This window comes from Narcine bancroftii, chromosome 2 (genome assembly GCF_036971445.1).
Source record: "Narcine bancroftii isolate sNarBan1 chromosome 2, sNarBan1.hap1, whole genome shotgun sequence".
NCBI lineage: Eukaryota > Metazoa > Chordata > Chondrichthyes > Torpediniformes > Narcinidae > Narcine > Narcine bancroftii.
In genome coordinates this window covers 216,547,836-216,573,030 of record NC_091470.1, presented here as the reverse complement: position 1 = coordinate 216,573,030, position 25,195 = coordinate 216,547,836, and the positions used below count along the sequence as shown (strand labels likewise).

Here is a 25,195-nt window from a genome sequence, read left to right as displayed (position 1 = left end):
ATTTTCTTTCGGTAGCTCAAACACTGTGACCAATCTAAAATGAACAAAATGAGAGGTATAAGTTTACCCAAGACAATCCCCCACTGGCAAGAGGTCCTCATGGAGGCGCTCCATGCTACCCAGTCCCTCCTGTGTACAGCCACTAAGACACCTCATGAGAGACTGTTTTGCATTCCCCAAGAGATCGGTGTCGGGAACCACCTTACCTACCTGGCTGATATTCCTCGGGCCAGTCTTACTCCACAGCCATGTGAGGACCCATAAATCTGACCCTCTGGTCAAGAGGGTCCAGCTGCTCCATGCAAACCCACAGTAAGCCTACATGGCATTCCCGGATGGACACAAGGATACGGTATCCATTGGGACCTGGCATATGCAGGAGCATCTGGACCCCTGCCCAAGCAACTGACAGTTAGCTCTCCAGACTTTCACTTCCCAACCCCTACCATCCCTGCTAACCTGACAGTCGACAGACACACACACACACATCACCATCCCCCCCCGGCTCAGCCAAGTACCCCCAATGGGCTAACTGGGATGGATCAGCTGAAACTGACGGAGACCACCACAGACCCCCAGATGGGGACTCTCCTGTCACAACACCAAAAAAGACCACCGGACAGACTGAACTTATGAGGTTGGCACCCCCCCCCCGCCCAGACTTTTCTTTTAAAAGAGGGGGTGAATGTGGTGAAACCACTATTGTACATATTTGTGATATGTAAATGTCATGATCTTTCCAGGTTGACCCTGGCCTCACTGGCTGGCTCATGACTCCACTCCTTTCTTCTCCCACCCCCCCCCCAAAGGCTGTCGTGCCACAAGCCTGCCCCCAGTTCGAGTCCAAGATGTTGGCCATCTCTTGCAAATAAAAAGCCTTCAGTCTAGGCAATTTTCAGTCTTTGTGTAATTGTGGAATGAGAAATTATGTTTCAGTTCGGTTTAAGGATATTTTCTGAAACTTTATTTTTTTCTCTGCTGGCCTGCTGTGAACCTCTCTTCTTCCCCTTTGTGACTGATCCCCTTCCTTCAGAATCGTCCCACCTCACCAAAGACATGATTAATAGTAAATATTGCCAGTTTCTAGTGCTGGAGCAGTCCCTGTTGAGTGTTGAAGAGACTGACAGCTATTTCTCTTCTATATTTGTCGGGATGTAGGGGTTGACCCTTTCTTCGCCTCCAGAGATGTTTCTCGACCCGCTGAGAAAGTTTTTAAAAACCAAAAGACAGTCCTGCAAGAACATGCAGCCTGTGGGAGACTACAATTCCCAGCGGGCTTTGCGACGTCGCGCATGCGTGTGTCTGGGACTCGGCGTCGCTAAGGGACGAAGCTCGTTTCCAAGGGGGTCCTGCTTCCGTTTAGCTTCGGTTCACGCGGCAACTCCGGGAGTTACTCCGATGTGAGGGGAGGGAATGCAGCAGGCCACCGAGCTCGGGCAGAGGGAACGCGGCAAGATCTGGCATCGCAAGCCCAGGGCCTCGGCGGCCCACGGGTAAGTGGGCCCGGCGGCCTTACCGGCGGGATGGGGGGGATCGGGTCGGCACACCGCTCAGCCTGCCGGCCCACCCCGCCTGCTGGGACCGTACTTGCCCTCCTCTTAGTTCCCGCGGCGCCCGTGCCGGGAACGGGCCCTTCGGCCCGCGTCGCCCCTGCTGGGAACTTTCTGCAAACAATCTCCCTCTGCTCACCAACATTCCCTGGGATCCTACAATTTATTCGGTGGCCCTAAGAATATTTATGGATTGTGCACTCCTTTATGGGGACTAATGATCATTTCCTTCTTCCCCCTTGAGTGGACAGGGAATTGTCTTCTCTTTGTCCCCCTTCTCCCCAATCTGCTTTGCTGGGATTGCTCATGTATATATTCCACTGATCATTTACTGAGTGGATCACTGATCACTCACGTCCCCTATCATCTTCATAGATTCTGCTGGCAACTTCTGCATAGGGTGTCATTTGCTTTGGATTGTCCTGTGACTACCAAAGATGGGTTAGAAATGTAAGCTTTATTGGTGTTGGCCTGGTGAATCCAGCAGTTGCCTGATAGAACCATTAGAGTAGCGTCTCTCAACCTTTTTACCCTTGTGGAACCCTTTTCATGTCTCAGGGCACCCCTGCCTAAAAATTATTATATACCAATATTAATATCTATCTCTTTTATAGTAGTTCACATTATATATTTTTTTCGGATAACTCGTGTAAGGAAAAAAATGACCCCCTCTTTTTTGTCAAATTTATTGGCAATGCAAAAAAAATCATACTGCTCATTTATGAGACCTCACCGAGGTTTTCATTTTAAATAATATAAGAGGTTGAAGTCTTTATTATAATAACCAAGTATTTTCCAACAATATGCTGTTCATGTATTGTAAAATTACGAATATAAAATTAAACAAAAATTACTCAAAAATGCATTAGCCTATTTATCACTGTTTCTCGTAGAATCCCTAGTGACCTCTTGCAGAACCCTAGGGTTCCGGGGAACCCTGGTTGAGAAACACTGCATTAGAGGCAGAGGATTACTTTGAGGAACATCCAGAAATATAGACAAAATTAGAAACCTAAGCTGTGCCCCAGTGACTGTCACTCAGGACTGATTAACCATATAACCATATACAGCACAGAACAGGCCAGTTTGGCCCTACTAGTCCATGCTGGAACAAATCCCCATCCTCCTAGTCCCACTGACCAGCACCCGGTCCATATCCCTCTAATCCTCTCCCCTCCATGTAATTATCCAGTCTTTCCTTAAATGTAAATAACGTCCCTGCTTCAACCACCTCCGCCGGAAGCTTATCCACATCCCAACCACCCTTTGTGTAAAGAAATTTCCCCTCATGTTCCCCTTATAATTTTTCCCCTTAATCTCAAACCATGGCCTCTGGTTTGAATATCCCCCATTCTTAATTGAAAAAGCCTATCCACGTTGACTCTCTCTGTCCCTTTTAAAATCTTGAACTCCTCCATCAAATGCCCCCTCAATCTTCTACGCTCCAGAGAAAAAAGCCTCAGGCTGCTCAACCTTTCTCTGTAACTCAAACCCTGACATCCTGTCAACATTCTTGTGAACCTTCTCTGCACTCTCTCTATTTTGTTTATATCCTTCCTATAATTTGGTGACCAAAACTGCATACAGTATTCCAAATTTGGTCTCACCAATGCTTTGTACAATTTCATCATAACATCCCAACTCTTGAATTCAATACTCTGATTCATGAAGGCCAACATTCCAAGTGCCTTCTTTACCACTCTATCTACCTGAGTATCAACTTTGAGGGTACTATTTACCATAACTCCTAAATCCCTTTGTTGCTCTGCACTCCTCAATTGTCTACCATTCAATGTATATGACCTATTTAGATTTGCCTTTCCAAAATGCAACACTTCACACTTATCCGTATTAAATTCCATCAGCCATTTCTCAGCCCACTCCTCTAGCTTTCCTATATGTCTTTTTAAGCTACGGTAATCTTCCTCACTGTCCACAATACCACCAATCTGTATCATCTGCAAACTTTCTTATCCAATTCACCACCCCTTCTTCCAGATCGTTAATATATGTAGCAAACAATAGTGGACCCATGACCGATCCCTGAGGAACTCCACTTGTCTCCAGCCTCCAATTTGACAAACAATTTTCTACCACTACTCTCTGACACCTCCCATTCAACCATTGCTGAATCCATTTCACTGCCTGTCCCGCATCGGACTTGTCAGCCACAAACGAGCCTGCAGCTGTTGGACATTACCCCTCCATAAATCTTCGTCCGTGAAACCAAGCCAAAGACCTCCTTATTTATGCCTAATGCCTCCACCTTTTTTTCCTGACCTCCTGTGGGGAACTTTGTCAAAAACTTTACTAAAGTCTAAATAGACAACATCCCTTCCCTTCATCAATCTATTTTTGTAACCCCCCTCGAAAAACTCAATCAGGTTTGTTAAGCATGATCTACCCCTGACAAAACCATGCTGACTACTACCTATCAATCCCTGTTCTTCCAAATATTTGTAAATGCCATCCCTCAGAACACTTTCCATCAACTTACCCACCACAGATGTCAGACTCACAGGTCTATAATTTCCATGCTTACATTTGGACCCTTTCTTAAACAGCGGAACAACATGAGCCACCCTCCAATCATCTAGAACTACCCCCGTGACCAGTGACATCCTAAATACCTCTGTTAATGGCCCCACTATCTGTACACGAGTCTCCCTGAATGTCCTTGGGAATATTTTGTCCGGACTCGGAGATTTGTCCACCTTTATCTTTTTTAACATTGCCATCACTACCTCCTCAGTTATCCTTATTTGATTCATGACCTCCCCACTATTTTTCTTTACTTCAAATGGTACAATATTTTTTTCCCTAGTGAATACCGAGGAAAAGAAATCATTTAAAATTTCCCCCATCTCCTCTGACTTTTCACATAGCCTACCCTCACTATCTACAAGGGGTCCAATTCTATCCCTCACTAATCTTTTACTTTTAATGTACCTATAGAAACCCTTAGGATTTATTCTTACTCTGTCTGCCAAAGCCTCTTCGTGCCTCTTTATGGCCTTTCTAATTCCTTTCTTAAGATTTTTCCTACACTCCTGGTAGTCCTCTTTCAATTTCTCAGCACCCTGCTGTTTATACCTCTTGTACACCTCCCTTTTTCTCCTAACCAAATTTCTAATATTCCTCGAAAAACAAGGCTCCCCTATGACTTCCAGCCTTTCCTTTGATCCTCACTGGGACATATCTACTCTGTACTCTCAAAATTTGTTCTTTGAATATTCTCCATTTTTCATTCACATCCTTTCCTGAAAAAATCATGTCCCACTCAATACTCCCCAAATCCATTCTTATTCCTTCGAAATTTGCTTTTCTCCAATCCAGAACCTCAACTTTAGGCCCTTCTTTGATCTTCCCTAAAACTACCCTAAAACTAATAGAGTTGTGATCACTCATCCCAATTTGTTCTCCAACATTAACCTCAGACACCTGACCTATCTTGTTCCCTAACAGGAGATCCAGTATTACACCATCCCGAGTCGGTTCCTCTACGTATTGATTAAGAAAACTCTCTTGTACACATTTGACAAACTCTAGCCCATCCAGCCCTCTTACTGTATGGGTATCCCAATCAATGTGAGGGAAGTTAAAATCTCCCATGATCACTACCTTATGTTTATTACACATATATGCTATCTCCTTACAAATTTGTTCTTCCAATTTTCTTGGCCCATTTGGTGGTCTATAATACACTCCTATGAGTGCCATCATGCATCCTCCACCCCTCAATTCCACCCAAACAGCCTCACTGGACGATCCCTCCAAACCATCCTGCCACCTCACGGCAGTAATGTCCTCTTAACAAGCAGAACAACTCCTCCCCTTTTTTTTTACCCCCTGTTCTATCGCATCCAAAACATTTGTATTCTGGAATATTTAGTTGCCAGTCCTGTCCCTCCTGTAACCAGGTCTCACTAATTGCCACAACATCATGATTCCACGTGCCAATCCATGCTCTAAGTCCATGCTCTAAGCTCATCTACCTTGTTCACTATGCTTCTTGCATTAAAGTACATGCATTTCAGAGAATGACCCTCACATATATTCCCTTTACCTTAACCTCCGTCCTTCCTTTGTTATCTTTATCATTCTTAACTAGGTGCCATGCACCCTAGACACTGCTCGCAAACTCTGCTCCCCACCCCCCTGCCAAACTAGTTTAAACCCACCCCCACAGCTCTAGCAAATCTGCTTGCCAGGATATTGGTCCCCCTCCAGTTCAAGTGGAGTCCATCCCTTTTGTATAGGTCCGACTTTCCCCAGAAGAGATCCCATTGATCCAAAAATCTTATCCCCTGCCCCCTGCACAAGCTCTTTAGCCACTCATTCATCCTCCACATCCTCCTATTACTACCCTCTCTAGCGTGTGGCACCGGCAGCAATCCAGAGATTACTACCTTAGAGGTCCTGCTTTTTTAACTTCCTGCCTAATTCTATGTATTCCTGTTTCAGGACCTCATCCCCACTTCTAACTAAGTCATTGGTCCCCACATGGACCACGACTTCTGGCTGCTCACCTTCCCCTTGCAGAATTCTGAACTCGATCAGAGATATCCCTGACCCTGATTGCTAAAGGAGAACTGTGACTTGAGTTTTCTTTGCCTTTTCTTTGCCCTTCCTTCCAGCGTTTGAGTAAACAGAGATACTTGAGGCTTATTGTATTCGGCATAGCTCACATCAGTTAATTTGGTATCGTTTGATTTGTCTAACAGAACATTCTTCTGCTTCCTGCAAATAAGATGTTTTTTGAGGCAAAAATTGGGACCAGCTATGACCCTGCCTGAATGTAGCAACATGGAGATTCGAATTCGAAAGGGGAATGTATGTAAATTTATTACAAATTCCAAGGTGAGGCCCCGAAACCGGGCCTATAAGAGATGGGAATTGGACTTGGGTACAACAATTAATAAAGAATGGTGGCAGGACCGGGGTCTGGACAGTGTGACGGGGGGGGTTGTCAACACCAGATACAGGATGGTGCAGTATAATTTCCTGCACCAGTTGTACCTTACTCCTCAGAAGCTACATAACCCAATTTCAGAAATGTTTTCAGATGTGGTGTGGAGGTGAGAACTTTTGTCCTCTCTACCTCCTGGCTGTGTTCAAAGGTGAGACCTTTTTGGGAAGACCAAGGGGTTATTCTGTAAAAATACGACGAAAGTGGATTTTTCACGGATCTGGAACTGTTCCTCTTGGGGGATATTGGAGAAGTGCAGTTTAGACTGACTAAATTCCAAACTTCATTTGTGAAGGTCGCTTTGGCGGGAGCCAGGAAGTGTGTAGCGGTTTTGTGGAAATATGACTCCCAACTAAATACCACACAATGGAATATGGAAATGCAGAGTTGCATTCCTCTAGTGAAAATCTACGGAGGAAACATGACACATTCGTGAGAGTGTCGCAACCTTGCTTGAAGTACATTAGTACTTAGATAGATTGATTTCTCCTCTTCCCCCTTAAACAAGGATAAGGCAAAAATCATCCTAATCAGGCCAGAGGTGTGAATGCAGAAATAGGACTTGGTTTCATTTTTCTTTTAAGTTCGTTTTTTTTTAAGTGCTTTCTTTTGAATGGCGTTGCCATTGTTTCTTCTTTTCATTGCAGGTTTTGATAGGGGTCACGTGTCCCACGAGGATTGGGATTGAGATAAGTTTTTTTGCATGTATTCGTTGAGGTGGGGGGTTGGAGATAAATACAAACTTTTGGGATGTACGTGAATGCTGAAGGGACGGCTTTGTTCATTGGATTTTGTAAATCTGTGAAAACTAAAATAAAATATTCCAAAAAGAAATTGGTATAGGCCAGTGATCAAAACAATCCAATTCCACTCCCATAATTTTGCATGGCTGTTTTTCAACCTCCGCATCTGCTTTACTGACTTTTATGAACTCTATATTGTATTTATTTTCTACAGTATTCTGTATTTCTCAAAGGCATCTTTGTAGGTGGATTTTTTAAAAAAAAACATATTAAAGATGGAGTGGTTAAGGGAACGAAGTCCATAGCTCTGGGACTTAGCAATTGAAGACACCGCAGCCAACACTGAGTGATTAAAGCAAGTGGAAATCAAGAGTTGAAAAGTGTGGGCAAATTGGATCCTTGTTGGATTGGAGTAGGTGACAGACTTGAGGTGCAAGGAAATGCAAGGATCTGAAACCACAAACTTTTCAAAGTGTGTAATCAGGAGTCATTGGAGTTCAGGTAAATGGAACTTGGGCAGAATTAGCAAGATTTTTGGGTGACCCCAAAGCTTATGAAAGGGAGTAATTAAGTTTGGAACGCAAAAGCATAGCTGAAATTTGAATAGCAGATGTGACTCATTGGAGAGTTTTGGTGATGGTGCAAATGTTTTGTTATAAATTGTCCTCTTCAGCTTGATGATCATTATTGCCAAGGAGAAGACTGGAATTACTAGCAATGATTGAGAGCGATGGTTTGGTCTTTTCAATATTTGGACATGCGCTCCTTTTGCAGATAATAAGCAGTTAGAGCGTGAGGCTTCTTTGGTTACTCTAAATCATGCCAAAAATATCAGTACTCTTGTTAGTTTTGCTTTAATAAACTGCTTTCATTATAATGGATAACCTCAAATAATGAAATTCAGTCACATTGCTCCTCAATTTGCTTAATAAAAATAACTTTATTTGAACATTAAGAAAATATGAGATCAATATTTGAATCGTGGATTTATTGTTTTAGATCTTTGTCACTCTTGAAATTTTATTTTAATTTGCTGTACTTACATCAGCCATTCTTCAGTTTTCAATACTCTGAAATTTTAGTAATATTAGCATTTGCTGAGAGAGGGAAACTTGTATCATGACTCTACTTGGAATGGATGAGTTATGCAGGTCACCAATGTCTGAGTGCATAATGCAGACACATTTAGTGAATTTTCCAACACATAGAAAGTTTTGAAGATTTGATTGATCGGGAATTATATTGTCGAGGCCATATTTACAAGGTGCTTTTATTGAATATACAGGTTGATGACAAAAGAAAAGGTTATTACTCGTCCCATTAGTGGTTGCTGGGTCTATAGCAGGAGTGCACATTTTGTGTCTGTTTTCCATAAGAACAATGAAGTGCAGGAGTTGACCAGCTGGCCCATCAAGCCTCCTCCACCATTCAGTGAAAACATGGCTGATCTCCGCTCCACCAACCTTTTCCCGTCACGCTTAATTGCTTGACTCTGCAAACATCTTTCCAACTGTGCCTTAAATATATTTAATGAGGCAGCTTCTACTGCCTCCTTGGGCTGAGAATTTCATGGATTCACCACTCTCTGGGAAATGTAGTTCTCCTTCATCTCCATCTTAAATATACTCTGCCAAATTGTGAAGCTCTGCCCTCTAAATCTAGTCTCACTAACCACTGGAAATAACTTTCCTGTCTTTCTTTCTTACCTATTCCTTTCATCATTTGATATGTTTCTACAAGATCCTTTCTAATTCTTCGGAATTACAGTGAATGTACTCCAAACCCATTTGATCTCTCTTCATAGCCTAACCCCCTCGACTCTGGAATGAACCTGATGAATCTCCCCTCCACCACCTCCAAAGCCAGTATCTCCTGAACTAAGGAGATTAGGGGGGAGTCACGTGATGGAGTAGTGGCCGGTAGGAGAATACCAGCCCTCTCCAGAAAAGAAGAAATAAAGTTAAGAAAACACAAAGTTCAAGAAACAAGTTGTGGAGAAAATGGCACCCAAGAAGGAAAAAGCAAAAACAATGGGAAAAAAGGAAGAAAAGACGCCGGAAGAGAAAGGAGAAGGCCTTACCTGCATGAAGAGGAAGGGAGCCGTCGTGGAGAGAGGAGCCCGCCCTCCGAGGTTGGTGGCGACCCCGCAGAGTCGCGACCTCCCAACCGCTGGACTGCAAAAAATGGCTCTCTGAGCCAAACAGAAGTGCGCAGTGTGCACACTAAGGAAAAAGAAAACACTGACGGGAGGGGGGCCCAGCTGAGGAGCGAACTAACACAGCGCGACCAGCTGAGAGATGCCCGACAGCAGGGCTCTCAGCTGAAAGAAGAGGAAAGCGACAGGAAAGGGAGTGATAGGAAAGAAAAACAGTAACAGGAGGCCCAACAAATAACTAGCCCAGAAGAAGAGGACCAACAGCAAGAAGCCATGCAAAAAAACACCCAGCAAAATGAGGCAAGCAGCTCAACAAGAAAGTCAGAAGAGACACAGATACAAGGAAAATAAGTAGAAGACACAACCACAGGTGCAGACACAGAAGAAAAGGAAGAAGAAGACCAAGCTCTGCACAGAGGAATAGATGGTAAAATAGATGGACAGTATATAGATTTTTAAAAATTTTCAAGAACAAATGAGAGCATTAAAAAATGGTTGACATTAGAATTTAGTGAAATTAAAAGTACAGAAGAAAAAGTGAATAGATTAGAGCTGGTCATGACAGAAATAGGGAAAAGATTAGAAAATGTGGAAGAACGAGTAATGGCTGTAGAAATGGAAGTGAATGACTTAAGAAGAAAATTGGAAGACAGTGACAAAAAAGTTAAGAGTCACAGGAGTTGTGAGCTCAGAAGATGGATATAATGGAAAACTATAGTAGGTGAAACAACATAAAGATAGTGGGCCTAAAGGAAGATGAAGAAGGCACAGATATGAAGGAATTTATAAAAGGGATCCCAAAAGTCCTGGAAATGCCAAAAATACAGGAAGGAATGGAAATAGAAAGGCCACACAGAACACTAGCCCTGAAACCACAGTCACAACAAAAACCAAGATCTGTTTTAGTAAAATTTCTGAGATACACGACAAGAAAAAATATACTGGAGAGGGCAAGGAATAAAATTAGAGAAGACAAAAAACCATTGGAATACAAGGGTCAAAAAAATTTTTTTTTACCCAGACATAAGTTTTGAACTCCTAAAGAAGAGGAAGGAGTTTAACACAGCAAAATCGATCCTATGGAAAAAAGGCTATAAATTTATGTTAAGATATCCAGCTGTGCTTAAAATATTTATCCCAGGGGAGCAAAACAGACTGTTCTCGGATCCGGAGAAAGCACGAGAATTTGCAGAACGCCTGCAAGACAGAAGGAGAGATGAAGAGATGTAACAAGAATGACGACAAACTACATATAAAGATGTAAAAATAATGTAAGAACTAAAGTAAAGGGAAGTAAGGGGGGAAAAAAGAAAAAAAAAGAGGGTGAGTTTGTTAAATGTAAAGATAAAAGTCTTCTGGAGGGGGTTGGGTGGGAGAGAATAACAGTCACTGCGAAATCAGTTGACGCTTGCGAGCGGGTTCGCAATCCAAAAGGAGAAGGGAGTTGTGGTTGCCCGGCAAGGGACAAGGGGCAACTCAGAGGGGGGGGGGGGAACACTTGGAGTTAAGGGAATTTTAGATGTGGGAGTTGTTGAAGTATTTTATGTTTTAGAAGTGTTGAGTTCAAAAAGGGAAAACTGAGAGATGAAAATGGGGAAAAGGGGAAAGGTGGTGGTGAGGAAGGAGAAATGAGGTGTAAACAGCGTATGAGATAAAGAAAAAAATAGATATAGCATTTGTGCAGGAAACGCATTTAACTGAAATGGAACATAATAAATTAAAGAGAGACTGGGTAGGGCACATAGCGGCAGCATCATATAATTCAAAAGCCAGAGGTGTAGATATATTAATCAATAAAAATGTACTAATCAAAATAGAGGAGGAAATAATAGAGGTATGTAATGATAAAGTGTCAGATATATTCAGAATTCTGGAATTTGATCAATATATATATGCACCTAATGAAGAGGATCAAAAGTTTATGCAAGATATTTTTTTGAAGATTGTAGATACGCAGGGAAATATATTGATAGGAGGGGATTTTAACTTTAATTTAGACCCAAACTTGGATAAAACTGGACAAAAGACTAGCAAAAAGAATAAAGTGGCCAAATTTATGGTTAAATCAATGCAGGACATGAAACTTATGGATATATGGAGGAGCGTACTCAAGGATTGACATGTTTTTGTTTCAGCCCATATTCAAGGGAGAGTCAGGAAAACTGAATATAAAGCTAGATTGCTGTCTGATCATTCACCCCTGTTATTAGCAATAGAACTGGAGGACTTCCCACCAATAACCAGTGGGGAGGGAAGATGGGGGGGGAAAAAAGGGGAGAAAATGCCACTGTGTATATTTAAGAGGGAAATGTTTGTATGTATTTTGATTGATACGGTTCACAGTGTGAAAAATAATTTAAAAAAAAACTAAGGAGATTAGACTCCACATAGTTCTCCAAGTTTGGCCTCGCCTGTACCCTGTACAGTTGCAACAGAACCTCTTTGTTCTTAAATTCAATCCTCGAGCAGTGAAGGCCAATATTCCATCCATTTTCTTTTTTGATTACCTGTTGCAACTGCAAACTAACTTTTTGCAATTCATGTACTAGCACTTCCAAGTCCCTCTGCAAAACAGTGTGCTGCAATTTTCCCATAATTTAAACAATCTGATCCACAATTTTTCTTTCCAAAACAGGTGGCCTTGCATTTACTAACATCGTACATTTACCAGATCCTTGACTATTCACTTACCCTATCTATATCTCTTCACAGACCCTCTTCATCCTCCACAAAATTTGCTTTATAACTCAGTTTACTGTCATCAGCAGTGCTACACTCAATCCCCTCATCCAAGTCATTTATATCATGACCATTTGTGGGCCCAGCACAGACCCCTGTGGCACTCTGCTCAATGCTGATTGCCAACCCAAGAAACACTTTCTTGCCTTCCATTGGATAACCAATCATCTGTCCATGGTAATACATTACCCCCAACATTTACTGGGGGCCAATAGCTCAGGGGAAGGAGGGTTAATCTAATTACAACAGCCAATGGCCCAAGGCCAAGTACAGGCAGGCTGGAGAGTGCAGTCCAGGTAATTTACATGGGTCTAAGGAAGGTGTGCACTAATGGGTGGGGCAGAATCAAACCTTGATTGGCAGCTAATGTCTCCTTTGACTAGGTAGGGGACAGTGTAATACCAGCCACAACCTTTCCCAATACACCTGCCATATTAATTTAAACCCTCGCCAACAGTCCTTGTTTTAACCACATCCAACCTGTCTCTGTTTTAACCTGGTCTTTGTTTTAACTTTTACTTGAAACATTTCCCATTCCACTAACGAGCCTTTGTTCCTTCATGATGGTCTTGTGCAGATTAGATCACCAGCCAGTAAAAAGAAATATTCCACTGCCTCCTCCACCACCACCCTGGTAAACATTGAGTAATGTGACCAATATAATGAACAAAAAATATGTAGTTTGGATAGGCATCTGGGCAATCAATAATATTCCTAATTTTAAATATTTGCTGAGAGTTTACTTTTCAGGTAAGTACACCCATTTAAATGATGATGAAAATTAAAACTTTAATGAAATGTCATTGCAACAAACACCAATTAATCTAAGTTTGTACAATTATTGTTCCAGGGATGACCAGTATAAGAAGGTAATAGAATATTATGACTGACCGTTTTACAAATTTTTTTGTTAACCCATGCCTTTTTGTTTTCGAGCAGTATCATCGTAAATATTGTTCATAATGTGGTGGGATATCCCTCGAAGATCATTCGATTCCTTCATGTTGCATTTGATGCGACAGGTGACGCCTTTCTTGCTGGTGACCACCAGGGCAATATCTATGTCTTTGATTTGAGTAGGAATAGGTGAGTTATTTTTCTAAAAAAAAATGTGGCAATATTCATTGAAAGTATTATTTTTCTGTGATCTCATGCAATCCTGAATATAATTGCCTCATCAATGGCAGCTGTATCTTTAGCTGCTATGGCTCTTAAGTTCTGAAATATTTTTCCTAAATTGCTATCTCTCGCTGGTCTTATAAAGTATTCCTTAACTCGTATCTCCATTTCATCATTGAACATTGTGGCTGTGATGCACCTGGAAATAATTTGCCATATTATGGTGCAATATTAATGCATATTGTTTTGATTGTAGAAGCAAAGCTTCCAACCATGTCACAGTTAACGTGATGCTGTTATAGCATCAGTTTTACATTATTGCATTTAGAAGTTAGAGCAGAATTTAGCCAATTAGGTTTTGGGATAATGGGAATACTGTATTGTAAAGTATGATGTTGGGAGTTGCAGTGGTTCTCAACCTTTTTTCTTTCCACTCTCTTACCTCTTTAAGTATTCTCTATGCCATCAGTGCTCTGTGATTAGTAAGGAATTGCTTAAGGTGGTGTGTGGATGGTTTTAATCGTACCTCATTGACTCATTATGTGCACAGTTTCATAGCTCCAAAGGAAATGGGCCAATGACAATTTTTCCTAATTTCAGTAACAATTGGGTCTAGAGCAGTGATTTACAACCTTCCCTTCTCACTCACATCTCACATTAAATAATCCCTTACTAATCACAGAGGACCGATGGCATAGGGATTAGTTAAAGTGGTATCACAAAGTTTAGCGTATACAGAGCCGTTGTCATACCCACACTCCTGTTCGGCTCCGAATCATGGGTCCTCTACCGGCATCACCTACGGCTCCTAGAACGCTTCCACCAGCGTTGTCTCCGCTCCATCCTCAACATTCATTGGAGCGCCTTCATCCCTACCGTCGAAGTACTCGAGATGGCAGAGGCCGACAGCATCGAGTCCACGCTGCTGAAGATCCAGCTGCACTGGGTGGGTCACGTCTCCAGAATGGAGGACCATCGCCTTCCCAAGATCATGCTATATGGCGAGCTCTCCACTGGCCACCGTGACAGAGGTGCACCAAAGAAGAGGTACAAGGACTGCCTAAAGAAATCTCTTGGTGCTTGCCACATTGACCACCGCCAGTGGGCTGATATTGCCTCAAACCGTGCATCTTGGCGCCTCACAGTTCGGCGGGCAGCAACCTCCTTTGAAGAAGACCGCAGAGCCCACCTCACTGACAAAAGAGGAAAAACCCAACACCCAACCCCAACCAACCAATTTTCCCTTGCAACCACTGCAACCGTGTCTGCCTGTCCCGCATCGGACTTGTCAGCCACAAACGAGCCTGCAGCTGACGTGGATATTACCCCTCCATAAATCTTTGTCCGCGAAGCCAAGCCAAAGAAAGAAAAAGATTGTGAGTGAAAAGAAAAAGGTTGAGAACCACTTAGACCAGCGCATAATTTCATACCAGGTATCCCATTAAGTAACTCATTGCTATTTCATGAGAAGTTAACTTCTCATTATATTCATGTCGGCAATCTTGTGGCGTTATTCACTGTGCTGATTTCTGTTTGTTATTGTTTCTGTAGCTTTAAGCTGGTGCAACGTACTGGGCAGGCATGTACAGCATTAGCTTTCAATCTCCGAAGGAAGACAGAATACCTGGTTGCACTAGCAGATTATTCTGTGAAGTGTTTCGACACAGGTACCACAATATCTGTAACCATCAAATGACTGATTTACATGTGGGGGGGTGGGGGGGGGGGGTTCGATTCCATGATTGAAATGCAAATCTTGAATGAATTGAATGAAATATTTAGGTGCAATGTGATTAAAATGTTTTGTAGCAAGTCTTCTTGCATTCTATTGCTCTTCATATAATGTACATCTGGAGCACAAAGATAAATTGGATTTTAATCTGTACTAAATTAGTTAAATCTCAGGTAGCCAATGAGGAAAGGTTGTAATAATTGACCTCAAATGCAGGATTGATTCTGGAGAAAATCAGGATTTATTGTTGTCAATGATGAGAAATATAACTTCGCATCTGCATCCAACCTGTCATTCGATGTAATTTACATCTACTACAACGGGATCCCATTAGCAGGGACATCTTCCCTTCCCTTTCTGTTTATAACTGACTTCATGACTCCCTTGTCCACTTGGGCCTTTCCACCAATTGCACATATCCTCGTGTCTGCAAAAATTGCTATGCTTGCACCTACACCACCTCCTTCGTCACTATTCGGGGCCCCAAGCAGTCTTCAAAGTGAAGCAACACCTCACCTGTGAATATGTAGGGGTCATCTACTGCAACCGGTGCTTCTGATGCAGTCTCCTCTACATCAAGGAGACTGAACGGAGATTAAGAGATGGTCTCCTTGAGCACCTTCACTCTGTCCATTGCAATAGCAAAGATCTTCCAGTTGCCAAACACTTTATTTCCACTTCCCATTGCCACATTGACGGGTCTATCCATGGTCCTGTGTACTGCCAAATTGGGGCCACATGAAAATTAAAGAAACAACATTTGATGTTCTTTCTCAGCAGTCTCCAAACAGACAGCATCAATATCGAACTCTTATTTCCAGAAACAACTCCTCCATTTTTGTCCCACTCCCCTTAACACACTTACCCTTACTGTATATACTAATGTAATAGGTGATCCCGTGTAATAGTGAACCTCTTCCCACCTGAGCTCCCATTGCCCAGCAGCCTACCCAGGCTCCCGCCGCCCCAGCAGTGGACTTGCCACCCTATCCTAACTATCCAAGCAACCAATATCTTCAACGATGCAGGATCTTACTGAGATCAAAAGTATGAATCATGTAAAAGTTGACCCCTCCAAATCTGACCTGGAAAATTGGTCCTAAAAACTGAACTATATATGGTATATTTCTGGCCCCCTTCCCTTATCACGCCTTCATTCCTGTAGCTCCCCACTCCATCATCCTTTTTCTGTCATTGTGTATCTGCCTCTGGTCCCTGTCAGCTCTCATTTTTTCTACATTTGCTACCCACCCCCACCACCACCTTTAGTCACTTGCCAGCTTGTGCTCATCCCCCTTCAACCAACTCTCAACCCTTTTATTTGGTTATCCACCAAGTTCTTGCTATTCCTGATGAAATGTTTATATATTAAATATATAGTATCTATAAAATATAAATATATATTTATAAATATAAAATTATAAAAATATAAACCACATATAAAATGTGTGTGTGTATATTTTTTCTATATAAGTAGGTCAGTGTCTTTGGTTCATTGATTGTTCATGAATCTGATGGCAGCGGAGAAGAAGCTGTTCTTGTGCCATTGTGTGAAGAGGGTGTGGCCTGGGTTGTGGGGGTCTTTAAGCATAGAGGCTGCATTTTTAAGACAGTGCCTCATGTAAATATCCTTGATGGAGTAAAGTCTGGTACCTGTGATGTCACATACTGAGTTAACAGCCCTCTGGAGTTTTTTCTTGTCCTGAGAGTTGGTGCCCCCGTACCAGGCAGTGATACAACAAGCTGTGCTTGTGTGTCTATATTGATAGATATCCTATATATATATAAATAAATATATATATATATATATATATATATATATATCTTTATGGAGGTTTCAGTGTTCACTTTTGAGGCTTTCCGTACATAATGGATGAAGTTGCAGAAAGCAATTGTCAGTCCTGAAATTGTACCCCCCATAAATTGAAGTCTCTTGTAATAGAAGAGACTATTTCTGAGCACTGGAGTCAGGCAAGGGAAGCATCAACAAAAATACAGTTTAACTCCTTGTGAATTTCTACTCTTTAAATTTCTCTGTGGAATGTTACAGGGGACCAAGAATAATAGGATATATGAGGAAATAAAATTTGGTATTGTAATATTGTGGCACAATCACACCTAAATGTGCACACCACATTTGGCCCTTTGTTAGCTGACTTATCATTTGTGTTTGCTTTCATTCATTCATGTTGGTGTCTGCAATAGCTGCTGATTTGATGCCAGCCATGAAAATAGCAAGCTGGCTAAAACTAACAGAAGAAAGTCCATTTATTTTTAACCCAACTCCAGTAATTTTACATATATGCCACTTGAGTTGTGTCGAACATGTCACACACCACATACTTGTCTTTGGTTGGTGGCAGAGACTAAAGAGCTGGTGAGCTGGATGAAGGGACACGAGTCAACAGTTTCGTCCATTTCTGTTGACGGATCTGGAAGATACGCTATCACCACATCACTTGATACAGCTCAACTCTGGGACTTGGACACATTCCAGCGAAAGAGGAAACTAAATGTAAATGCGTCTGTTGACATTCAGAAGGTTAGTATGGGCGGTTAGAATGAAGTAGTTGATGAATGAGTATCTTTGATACACCAGCAAATAACATGCATAGAAGCAAGTTTAGTGACATGGAGTAAAACACAAAAGTCTGCAGACGCAGTGATTGTAGTAAAAACATAGAAGTGCTGGAGGACCTTGGCAGGTCTCGCAATGTCCACATGAGGTCAAAATATATTACGGACGTTATGGACTTGAGCCTTTCCTCATGGTATGACTAAAAGCAGGCAGGTGCCTATATTAAAAGGCTGGTGAAAAGGGAAGAATGGAGGGGGAGGAGTACAGACCAACAAACAAAAGATGTTAATTGGATATGATAAGACAGGATAGAGGAAAGGTGAGAACTGATTGGGAAGGGGTGTTTTTGGCTCTAGAGGTAAAAGAGACAGAGCTACAGGAAAGAAGATGGGGGCAATGGGGTCTCCTCCACATCCAGCTTCTGATATAGAGGAGACCACAATGGGAACACCAAGAGGCTGGACACAGACTGAGAGATCCCTTCATTGAATACCTCAGCTTTGTCCGCCACAATAGCATGGATCTCCCAGTGGCCACCTGTTTCAATTCTCCACCCCAATCCCATGCCGACATGTCTATCCATAATCTCATGCACAGTTAGACTGATACGATCCACAAAATGGAGGTGCAACACCATGTACTCCATCTGGGGACCCTCCAACTGGATAGCATTAACATCAATTTCTCCGGTTTCTGTCAGTGCCCCTTTCCCCCTCATCTTTCCCTATGTCTCCTTTCCTCTAGCTGTCTCGCTCTACCCTTTCACAGAGACAAAAACAACCATCCCTCTCCCAATCAATTTTATCCTTTCTCTTGTTCTCTTATCATATCCAATTAATATTCTTTTGTCTGTTGGTCTGTACCCCCCCCTCCCATTCTTCCCTTTTCACCAGACTTTTAAGATAAGCATCTGCCTGCTTTTTATTCGTACCTTGAGGATGAGTTCAGGCCTGAAATGCCAGTTATATATCTTTACCTCACCAAGGTGAGAACTGCTGAGTTCCTCCTGCATTTTTGTGTTTTTACGAAAAACGTTTATGTCTCACTTGTAACACTTGTAACGGTTATATATGAACTTCCACAGTTAATACCAGAGCACTGATGGTGGGAAGCTGGTGGAAATGTGTTGGAGTGAGAGTGGACATTTATTCTAAATTTCTTGAAAACTATCAAAATTCTGTTGACACAAAGTTTCATTTGTACACCATTCCATCCTCATTGAGGTACATTGACTCCAGTTGCATCCAATCACAGTGCTGCAATGCTATTATTGTCTTTGCTACATTAACATGTCCAAAATGGTCTTTGCAATCTTCATTAGAATAATGAACAAGATCATTAGTTATCAGTATTTATGTTTTTGATATTCAATTTTCCAAACAGAGCAGCCTCTTTATTATAGTATCATGCATTTTTTTTCTCTCCAGTTATACCACTGGGTTTGCTTGCAAATGCGTAGATTCATAAATGTCCTTACAGAACTAAATAAACATTGTTGAAACCATTGATGCAGAGAACTGCCAGCTGAATCGTGGTTCTCCCGACATCTAGGAATAGGATCGCCTCAGGTTTGTCATGATTTACCCTCAAACCACCTCAGTGTGAGATACATTTCTAACTGGGAAGGACTGGCAATGTGAAGTGATGTCTCTAATCCACTGAACCTCACTTCCAATGACGACAGAGATCAGTGTGAGATACAGTCTATTACTACATTGGTCATGATGTGCATAATAACAGGATGAATATTTTCCCCAAAGCCCTTAAAAACCATTCCCCTTGTTTTGAGGTGGAAAATAATAATACAATAAAACCACTGGTATCCAGCATCTATGGGGGTTAGTAGATAACCTTGCATTAAGAACAATGCAAGTGTATCTACTACAAGGGTAAATCAAAACAAAGTTTAGGTTATCATATTCCCAGAAAAGTTGGGAGAACCATTATCCACACACTAATATATCTGAATTAAGAATAAACAATTTAAAGACAAAAATACTTTCCTGAACTTGCACTGAACAAACCTCACTTGCATTTTACTTTATTTTCAGTCACATTCACATTTAACCATCACTGCATCTGCAGGTTCCTCCCCTCCACAGAGCCGCCCGACAGACAAACAATAACATTTATAAATAATTGACCCCCCTCCACAGTTTATAGATAAAGCCTGATTAATATATTTTATAATATGCTAATAGATAAAGCCTCTGATAAAGCAGGGATAGGAGACTCTTTAAGAGAGTCACCCCAACAATGTGTCATCAATGACATTGTTTAATGGGTTTAACGTATCATATATGTTGAACGTTGAGTGGGTGGGGAGGGGGGGTGAAGGGAGGGGGGAAAAGGGGAGAAAATGACACTGTGTATATTCAAGAGGGAAATGTTTGTGTGTATTTTGGTCAGTATGGTTCATAGTGTGAAAAATAAAAAAAAAAAACAGCTTTTCATCTTGGGTTACTCCATTTTATTCAAAGATAACTTTATTCAATTGTTGCTACAAGCAAAGCATGACCAAGGCACTCTGCTGACTGAATATTTGCTCCCTTCTTCGCAAGGTTTATGTGTTAGAAGTAACAGGACAACTCCGATTATCTGAAATGGTCGGGAATGGGTCGATGTCAGATTAACGATTTGCTTTTTGAATAACTGGTCACTTTTTAAAAACAGCCCAGCAGCAACAGCAAATCACTTGTAACAGTCTTTAAACATCAACAAACAACAAGAGAAGGTTTTTTAAGCACTACAATTATATTTAATTCTCACCAAAAAAATGCTGGCCGCCACCGATCACCGACACTGGTGCTGGGAGCCCGAGGTTCCTGCACCTGCCTGGGAGCCCAAGGTTCCCTCTGCCGCGGGCAGCCCAACGTCCCCATTCAGTTCGGCTCCGAAAAATATTTGGGAGCACTGAGGATTTCAGAGAACCCAATTTTGGATAATCAGAGTTGTACTTTTACAATTTTAAACTTTTCATATCAATATATTTTTATCATTTTGAAAGAGAGTAATGTTACATGTCATATATAAAACAGAAAATCGTCATCATTAACATACAGAATATGAATCATAATATAATTATACAGAGTAATATATACATTGATCATATTAATAACAAAAAATTAATTGGAGGAGCTACGGTTCGTATTCTAGAAAATGATTCTGATATGATACCTATATAAAGCAAAAAAGAAAAAAAACAAGAATGAGGGAAAAAAAAGAAAGAAAAAGAAATTCCCCCTACTCCTCCCACTAAACATGGTCAATAGCAAGGGAAAATAAGCCAGGGATTGAGTTTCGACCTCTGCACATTGAGCAAATAGCACCCAGAGCACACAAGTCCATATTAATCAAATTATAATAGTAATCCATGAATGGGCCCCATAATTTGTTGAATTCAATCATAATTTCTTTAATTGTATATCTGATTTTCTCCAAGTTCAAACAAGACATTATATCTTGTATCCAACACAAGTATGTCGGTGGTAGACATCTTTCCATTTAATCAAAATTGCTCGTCTGGCTATCACCAAAGTAAAAATTACAAATCTTCTTTGAGGAGTTATTTTTGAAGTTATACTTCAAGGAATAACCAAACAGAGCATTACAGGGACAAGTATCTATCTCAGTGGTTCTCAACCTTTTTCTTTCCACTCACATACCACTTTAACCCCTATGCCATAAGAGCTCTATGATTAGTAAGGGGTTGCTTAAGGTGTGATGTGAGTGGGAAGGGAAGGTTGAGAATCGCTGCTCTAGACCCAATTGTTACTGAAATATTTTGCTTGAGGAAAAATTGTCATTTGCCCATTTCCTTTGGAATTATGAAACCATACACATAACGAGTCAATGAGGTATAATTAAAACAGTGGTCTTCAAACTTTTTCTTCCCACCCACATCCCACCTTAAGCAATCCCTTACTAATCACAGAGCACCTATGGTATAGGGATTACTTAAAGTGAGATGTGGGTGGAAAGAAAAAGTTTGAGAACCACTGATTTATTTTAATCCTAAGAATCTTTGAAACTATCTGAAAAAATTGTCCCCAAAAATCTTTGTTTTGGGCACTCTAAAAACATATGAACCAGTGATGCCTCATGAATTCTACATCTGTCACATAATAGATCCATGTCAGAATAAAAATGGGATAACTTAACCTTAGACCAATGTATTTTATGTACCACTTTGAATTGCAATAAACAGGTTGTACACAAAATGAGGCTTTGTTAACCCAGTCAGGAGTAGTATCCCAATCTACTAGAGATCCAATAGAGATATTCAAATCTTATTCCCATTCCCTCCTAATTTCATTTCCTGAACCCATTTTTAGATCCATCAGATTTTCATAAATGGTAGTTATCAAGCCGCCATGATGAAATTTTATATCAAAACGTAAACCCAGAGCATTGCTTTTGGGAATTCGGGGAAAATTAGAAAGTTTAGGTTGGTTAAAGTGCCTGATTTGTAAATATATATTTTTTTAAATGTCTTTTAGGAAGATTAAATTTAACTGTTAACTGTTCAAATAATGCAAAGTTGCCTTGGATATATAAATCCCAAAGACTCTTAATACCCAGTCCGACCCATTTTCTAAAACCTGCCTCCAATATAGAAAGGCTGCAAAAGATGATTGTGAATAATAGGGCTGCATATGGAAATATTAAGAAAACCAAAATCATCTTCTAAGTTGTCCTTGTGTCCTTAATCTTTTGTTAAAATTTGTAGTGGCACTATGGTAGCACTACAACTCTCAGAAGACATCGAACCAGCCATGTGATGTCAGTGGGTGATTACAACAGTGTGTGCTGAGCGTGGATTTTGGCTTTTAAAAGGTTGCGGGGGTGCTGAAGATAAAATCTGTTTGATTCACTCTAAAAATGACTGGTGTGGTTATTTCATCGTGTCCACTTCAATTCCAGTGGCCACAAAATCATATTTATTCTCATGCTTTATTTATTTATTTTCCTCTCTCTTTTTGCATGTTGCTTGAGGTGGCCAATTGCTTGAATTCTGGATAATAAGGATTTTTACTGTCTATTGAATGACTTTTTTTTTGCCAATGAAGGAGCTCATCACAAAAAGAAGTTTCTTTCAAAGAAAAATAGAGTTAATGTCCACACTCACTCCATCACAGTCCCTCCAGCTTCCCACTATCAGCGCTCTTGGTGCTAACTGTGGACTCAAAAGAGTGGTCTACACATTACCCTTACACTCTGCCTTTGCATAAATTAAAACTTTCTCTTCCCCTTAACCCATGTTCAAAGACTGAAAGTCAGTCCATTTTAGGATTGAGTGTATTCATTAATTTGACCTTTGCCCTAGAGAATTCCAAAATTTAGAAATCATCTGAGAAAAGGAACTCCTCATCACCTCTACATTGAATGAACAACTGCATTTTCAGAAACCATTCTTTGTAGTTCTCAACTTATCCCTAAGGAGAAATGTGCTTTCAGAATTGAACTTGTCACCACTCCCATCCTCCAGAACCTTTTCCATTTTAACAATATCTTTTATTCTTCAGAACTCCCAAGAGTAGAGAGCCAGCCTGTTCAATCATTCATCATTCTTTAATTGGGTGGGGGGGGGGTGGCGGAGAAGCTCAATTAATGAACTGCCTCAAATACATCCCTCATGCACAGTCCCTCCCATCTCTACCCAGTGCTTCAGGTGTGGTCTTGCTATTGTGGTCAGTTTTTCAATTAAAAAAAAAACTAATTTATTTTTTCTTTGTTATCCAGGTTTATTTCCTTCCACTGAGTAATATGATCCTCAGTTGCTTTAAAGATGATTCTATCTTTGCCTGGGAAAGTGATACACTTCATTGCAAGTACCAATTACCAGTGCCAGATGAATCCCGAATATATTATAGATCCTTTGCTGTCACCAGGTAGGAATTGTGCTTAATTTTGACTAATGAATTTTAAATTGAGAAATCAATTTTAATTCGCTTGCCTTGTGTTTCTTTTTTTAATACATCTGGTTATACAGCCCCCAGACAGAGGCTGTTTGGCTCATCATACTTGGTTTGGCATTTAATGCCATTCCCTGTTCTTCCTCTTTTACTCTTGTATTATTTTTCTTCTATTTTAGTATTTCTCCAAGATTTCTTCATGGTCATGTAAATAAATATAAACTTTGTTTGCAACCTCTGCAGCTGTATGTCCTACTGACCATTCCAGCGGCAAACCTGGTTCTGAACACCCGATGCAATCAGGAAGTTGCTCACACCCAAGACCCCTCTTTTGCCCTGAACTCCACCGGCACCCTCACAGATTCCAGACCTGAACCTGGTTCCCATGAGCCAGTCGGTCTCCAGCAGTCCTGGCCTAGTATTAGTCCTTCATCCACTAAGCCCATTGCTGTTCTGCTGACGTGGTTTCCTTCCTGATGGAGTCCTCCCCCAGGTAGGTGGGGGAGATATTCTTCCATTCTGGTGCCCTGTGCTGGTCCTAGTGGTCTGGCCACCATCTTGGGCAGGGACCTTAATGGGTTTGCCAATGTTTTTTGAAACTTAACACTACCGGCCCCTTTCACCAGCCATTTGAATTGGGTGGTCGGCATCACCACTGGCAGAGGAACTGCGGGGGAGGAGGGCCGAGGAACCGCGGGGGAGGAGGGCCGAGGAACCGCGGGGGAGGAGGGCCGAGGAACCGCGGGGGAGGAGGGCCGAGGAACCGCGGGGGAGGAGGGCCGAGGAACCGCGGGGGAGGAGGGCCGAGGAACCGCGGGGGAGGAGGGCCGAGGAACCGCGGGGGAGGAGGGCCGAGGAACCGCGGGGGAGGAGGGCCGAGGAACCGCGGGGGAGGAGGGCCGAGGAACCGCGGGGGAGGAGGGCCGAGGAACCGCGGGGGAGGAGGGCCGAGGAACCGCGGGGGAGGAGGGCCGAGGAACCGCGGGGGAGGAGGGCCGAGGAACCGCGGGGGAGGAGGGCCGAGGAACCGCGGGGGAGGAGGGCCGAGGAACCGCGGGGGAGGAGGGCCGAGGAACCGCGGGGGAGGAGGGCCGAGGAACCGCGGGGGAGGAGGGCCGAGGAACCGCTGGGGAGGAGGGCCGAGGAACCGCGGGGGAGGAGGGCCGAGGAACCGCGGGGGAGGAGGGCCGAGGAACCGCGGGGGAGGAGGGCCGAGGAACCGCGGGGGAGGAGGGCCGAGGAACCGCGGGGGAGGAGGGCCGAGGAACCGCGGGGGAGGAGGGCCGAGGAACCGCGGGGGAGGAGGGCCGAGGAACCGCGGGGGAGGAGGGCCGAGGAACCGCGGGGGAGGAGGGCCGAGGAACCGCGGGGGAGGAGGGCCGAGGAACCGCGGGGGAGGAGGGCCGAGGAACCGCGGGGGAGGAGGGCCGAGGAACCGCGGGGGAGGAGGGCCGAGGAACCGCGGGGGAGGAGGGCCGAGGAACCGCGGGGGAGGAGGGCCGAGGAACCGCGGGGGAGGAGGGCCGAGGAACCGCGGGGAGGAGGGCCGAGGAACCGCGGGGGAGGAGGGCCGAGGAACCGCGGGGGAGGAGGGCCGAGGAACCGCGGGGGAGGAGGGCCGAGGAACCGCGGGGGAGGAGGGCCGAGGAACCGCGGGGGAGGAGGGCCGAGGAACCGCGGGGGAGGAGGGCCGAG

At 42.8% G+C, this 25,195-nt stretch overlaps 2 protein-coding genes across 7 annotated transcripts in view; one reads left to right on the top strand and one right to left on the bottom strand.

Annotated features, from left to right (window-relative positions):
* kcnv1 (potassium voltage-gated channel modifier subfamily V member 1) overlaps positions 1–9,451 on the bottom strand; it is a 105,236-nt gene extending 95,785 nt beyond the window's left edge. The window contains exon 1 of the mRNA XM_069920286.1: positions 9,343–9,451. The gene's annotated coding sequence lies outside the window, so the exon portion shown is untranslated. The remainder of the gene's footprint in view (positions 1–9,342) is intronic.
* Positions 1,308–25,195, top strand: part of tbc1d31 (TBC1 domain family, member 31) — a 120,855-nt gene continuing 96,967 nt past the window's right edge. For all 6 annotated transcript variants that reach the window (XM_069920280.1, XM_069920281.1, XM_069920279.1 and 3 more), the window contains exons 1-5: positions 1,308–1,493; positions 13,096–13,242; positions 14,827–14,942; positions 17,371–17,549; positions 23,328–23,476. In XM_069920280.1, coding sequence (XP_069776381.1) covers positions 1,414–1,493; positions 13,096–13,242; positions 14,827–14,942; positions 17,371–17,549; positions 23,328–23,476 — 671 coding nt within the window. In that variant the 5' untranslated portion in view covers positions 1,308–1,413. The remainder of the gene's footprint in view (positions 1,494–13,095; positions 13,243–14,826; positions 14,943–17,370; positions 17,550–23,327; positions 23,477–25,195) is intronic.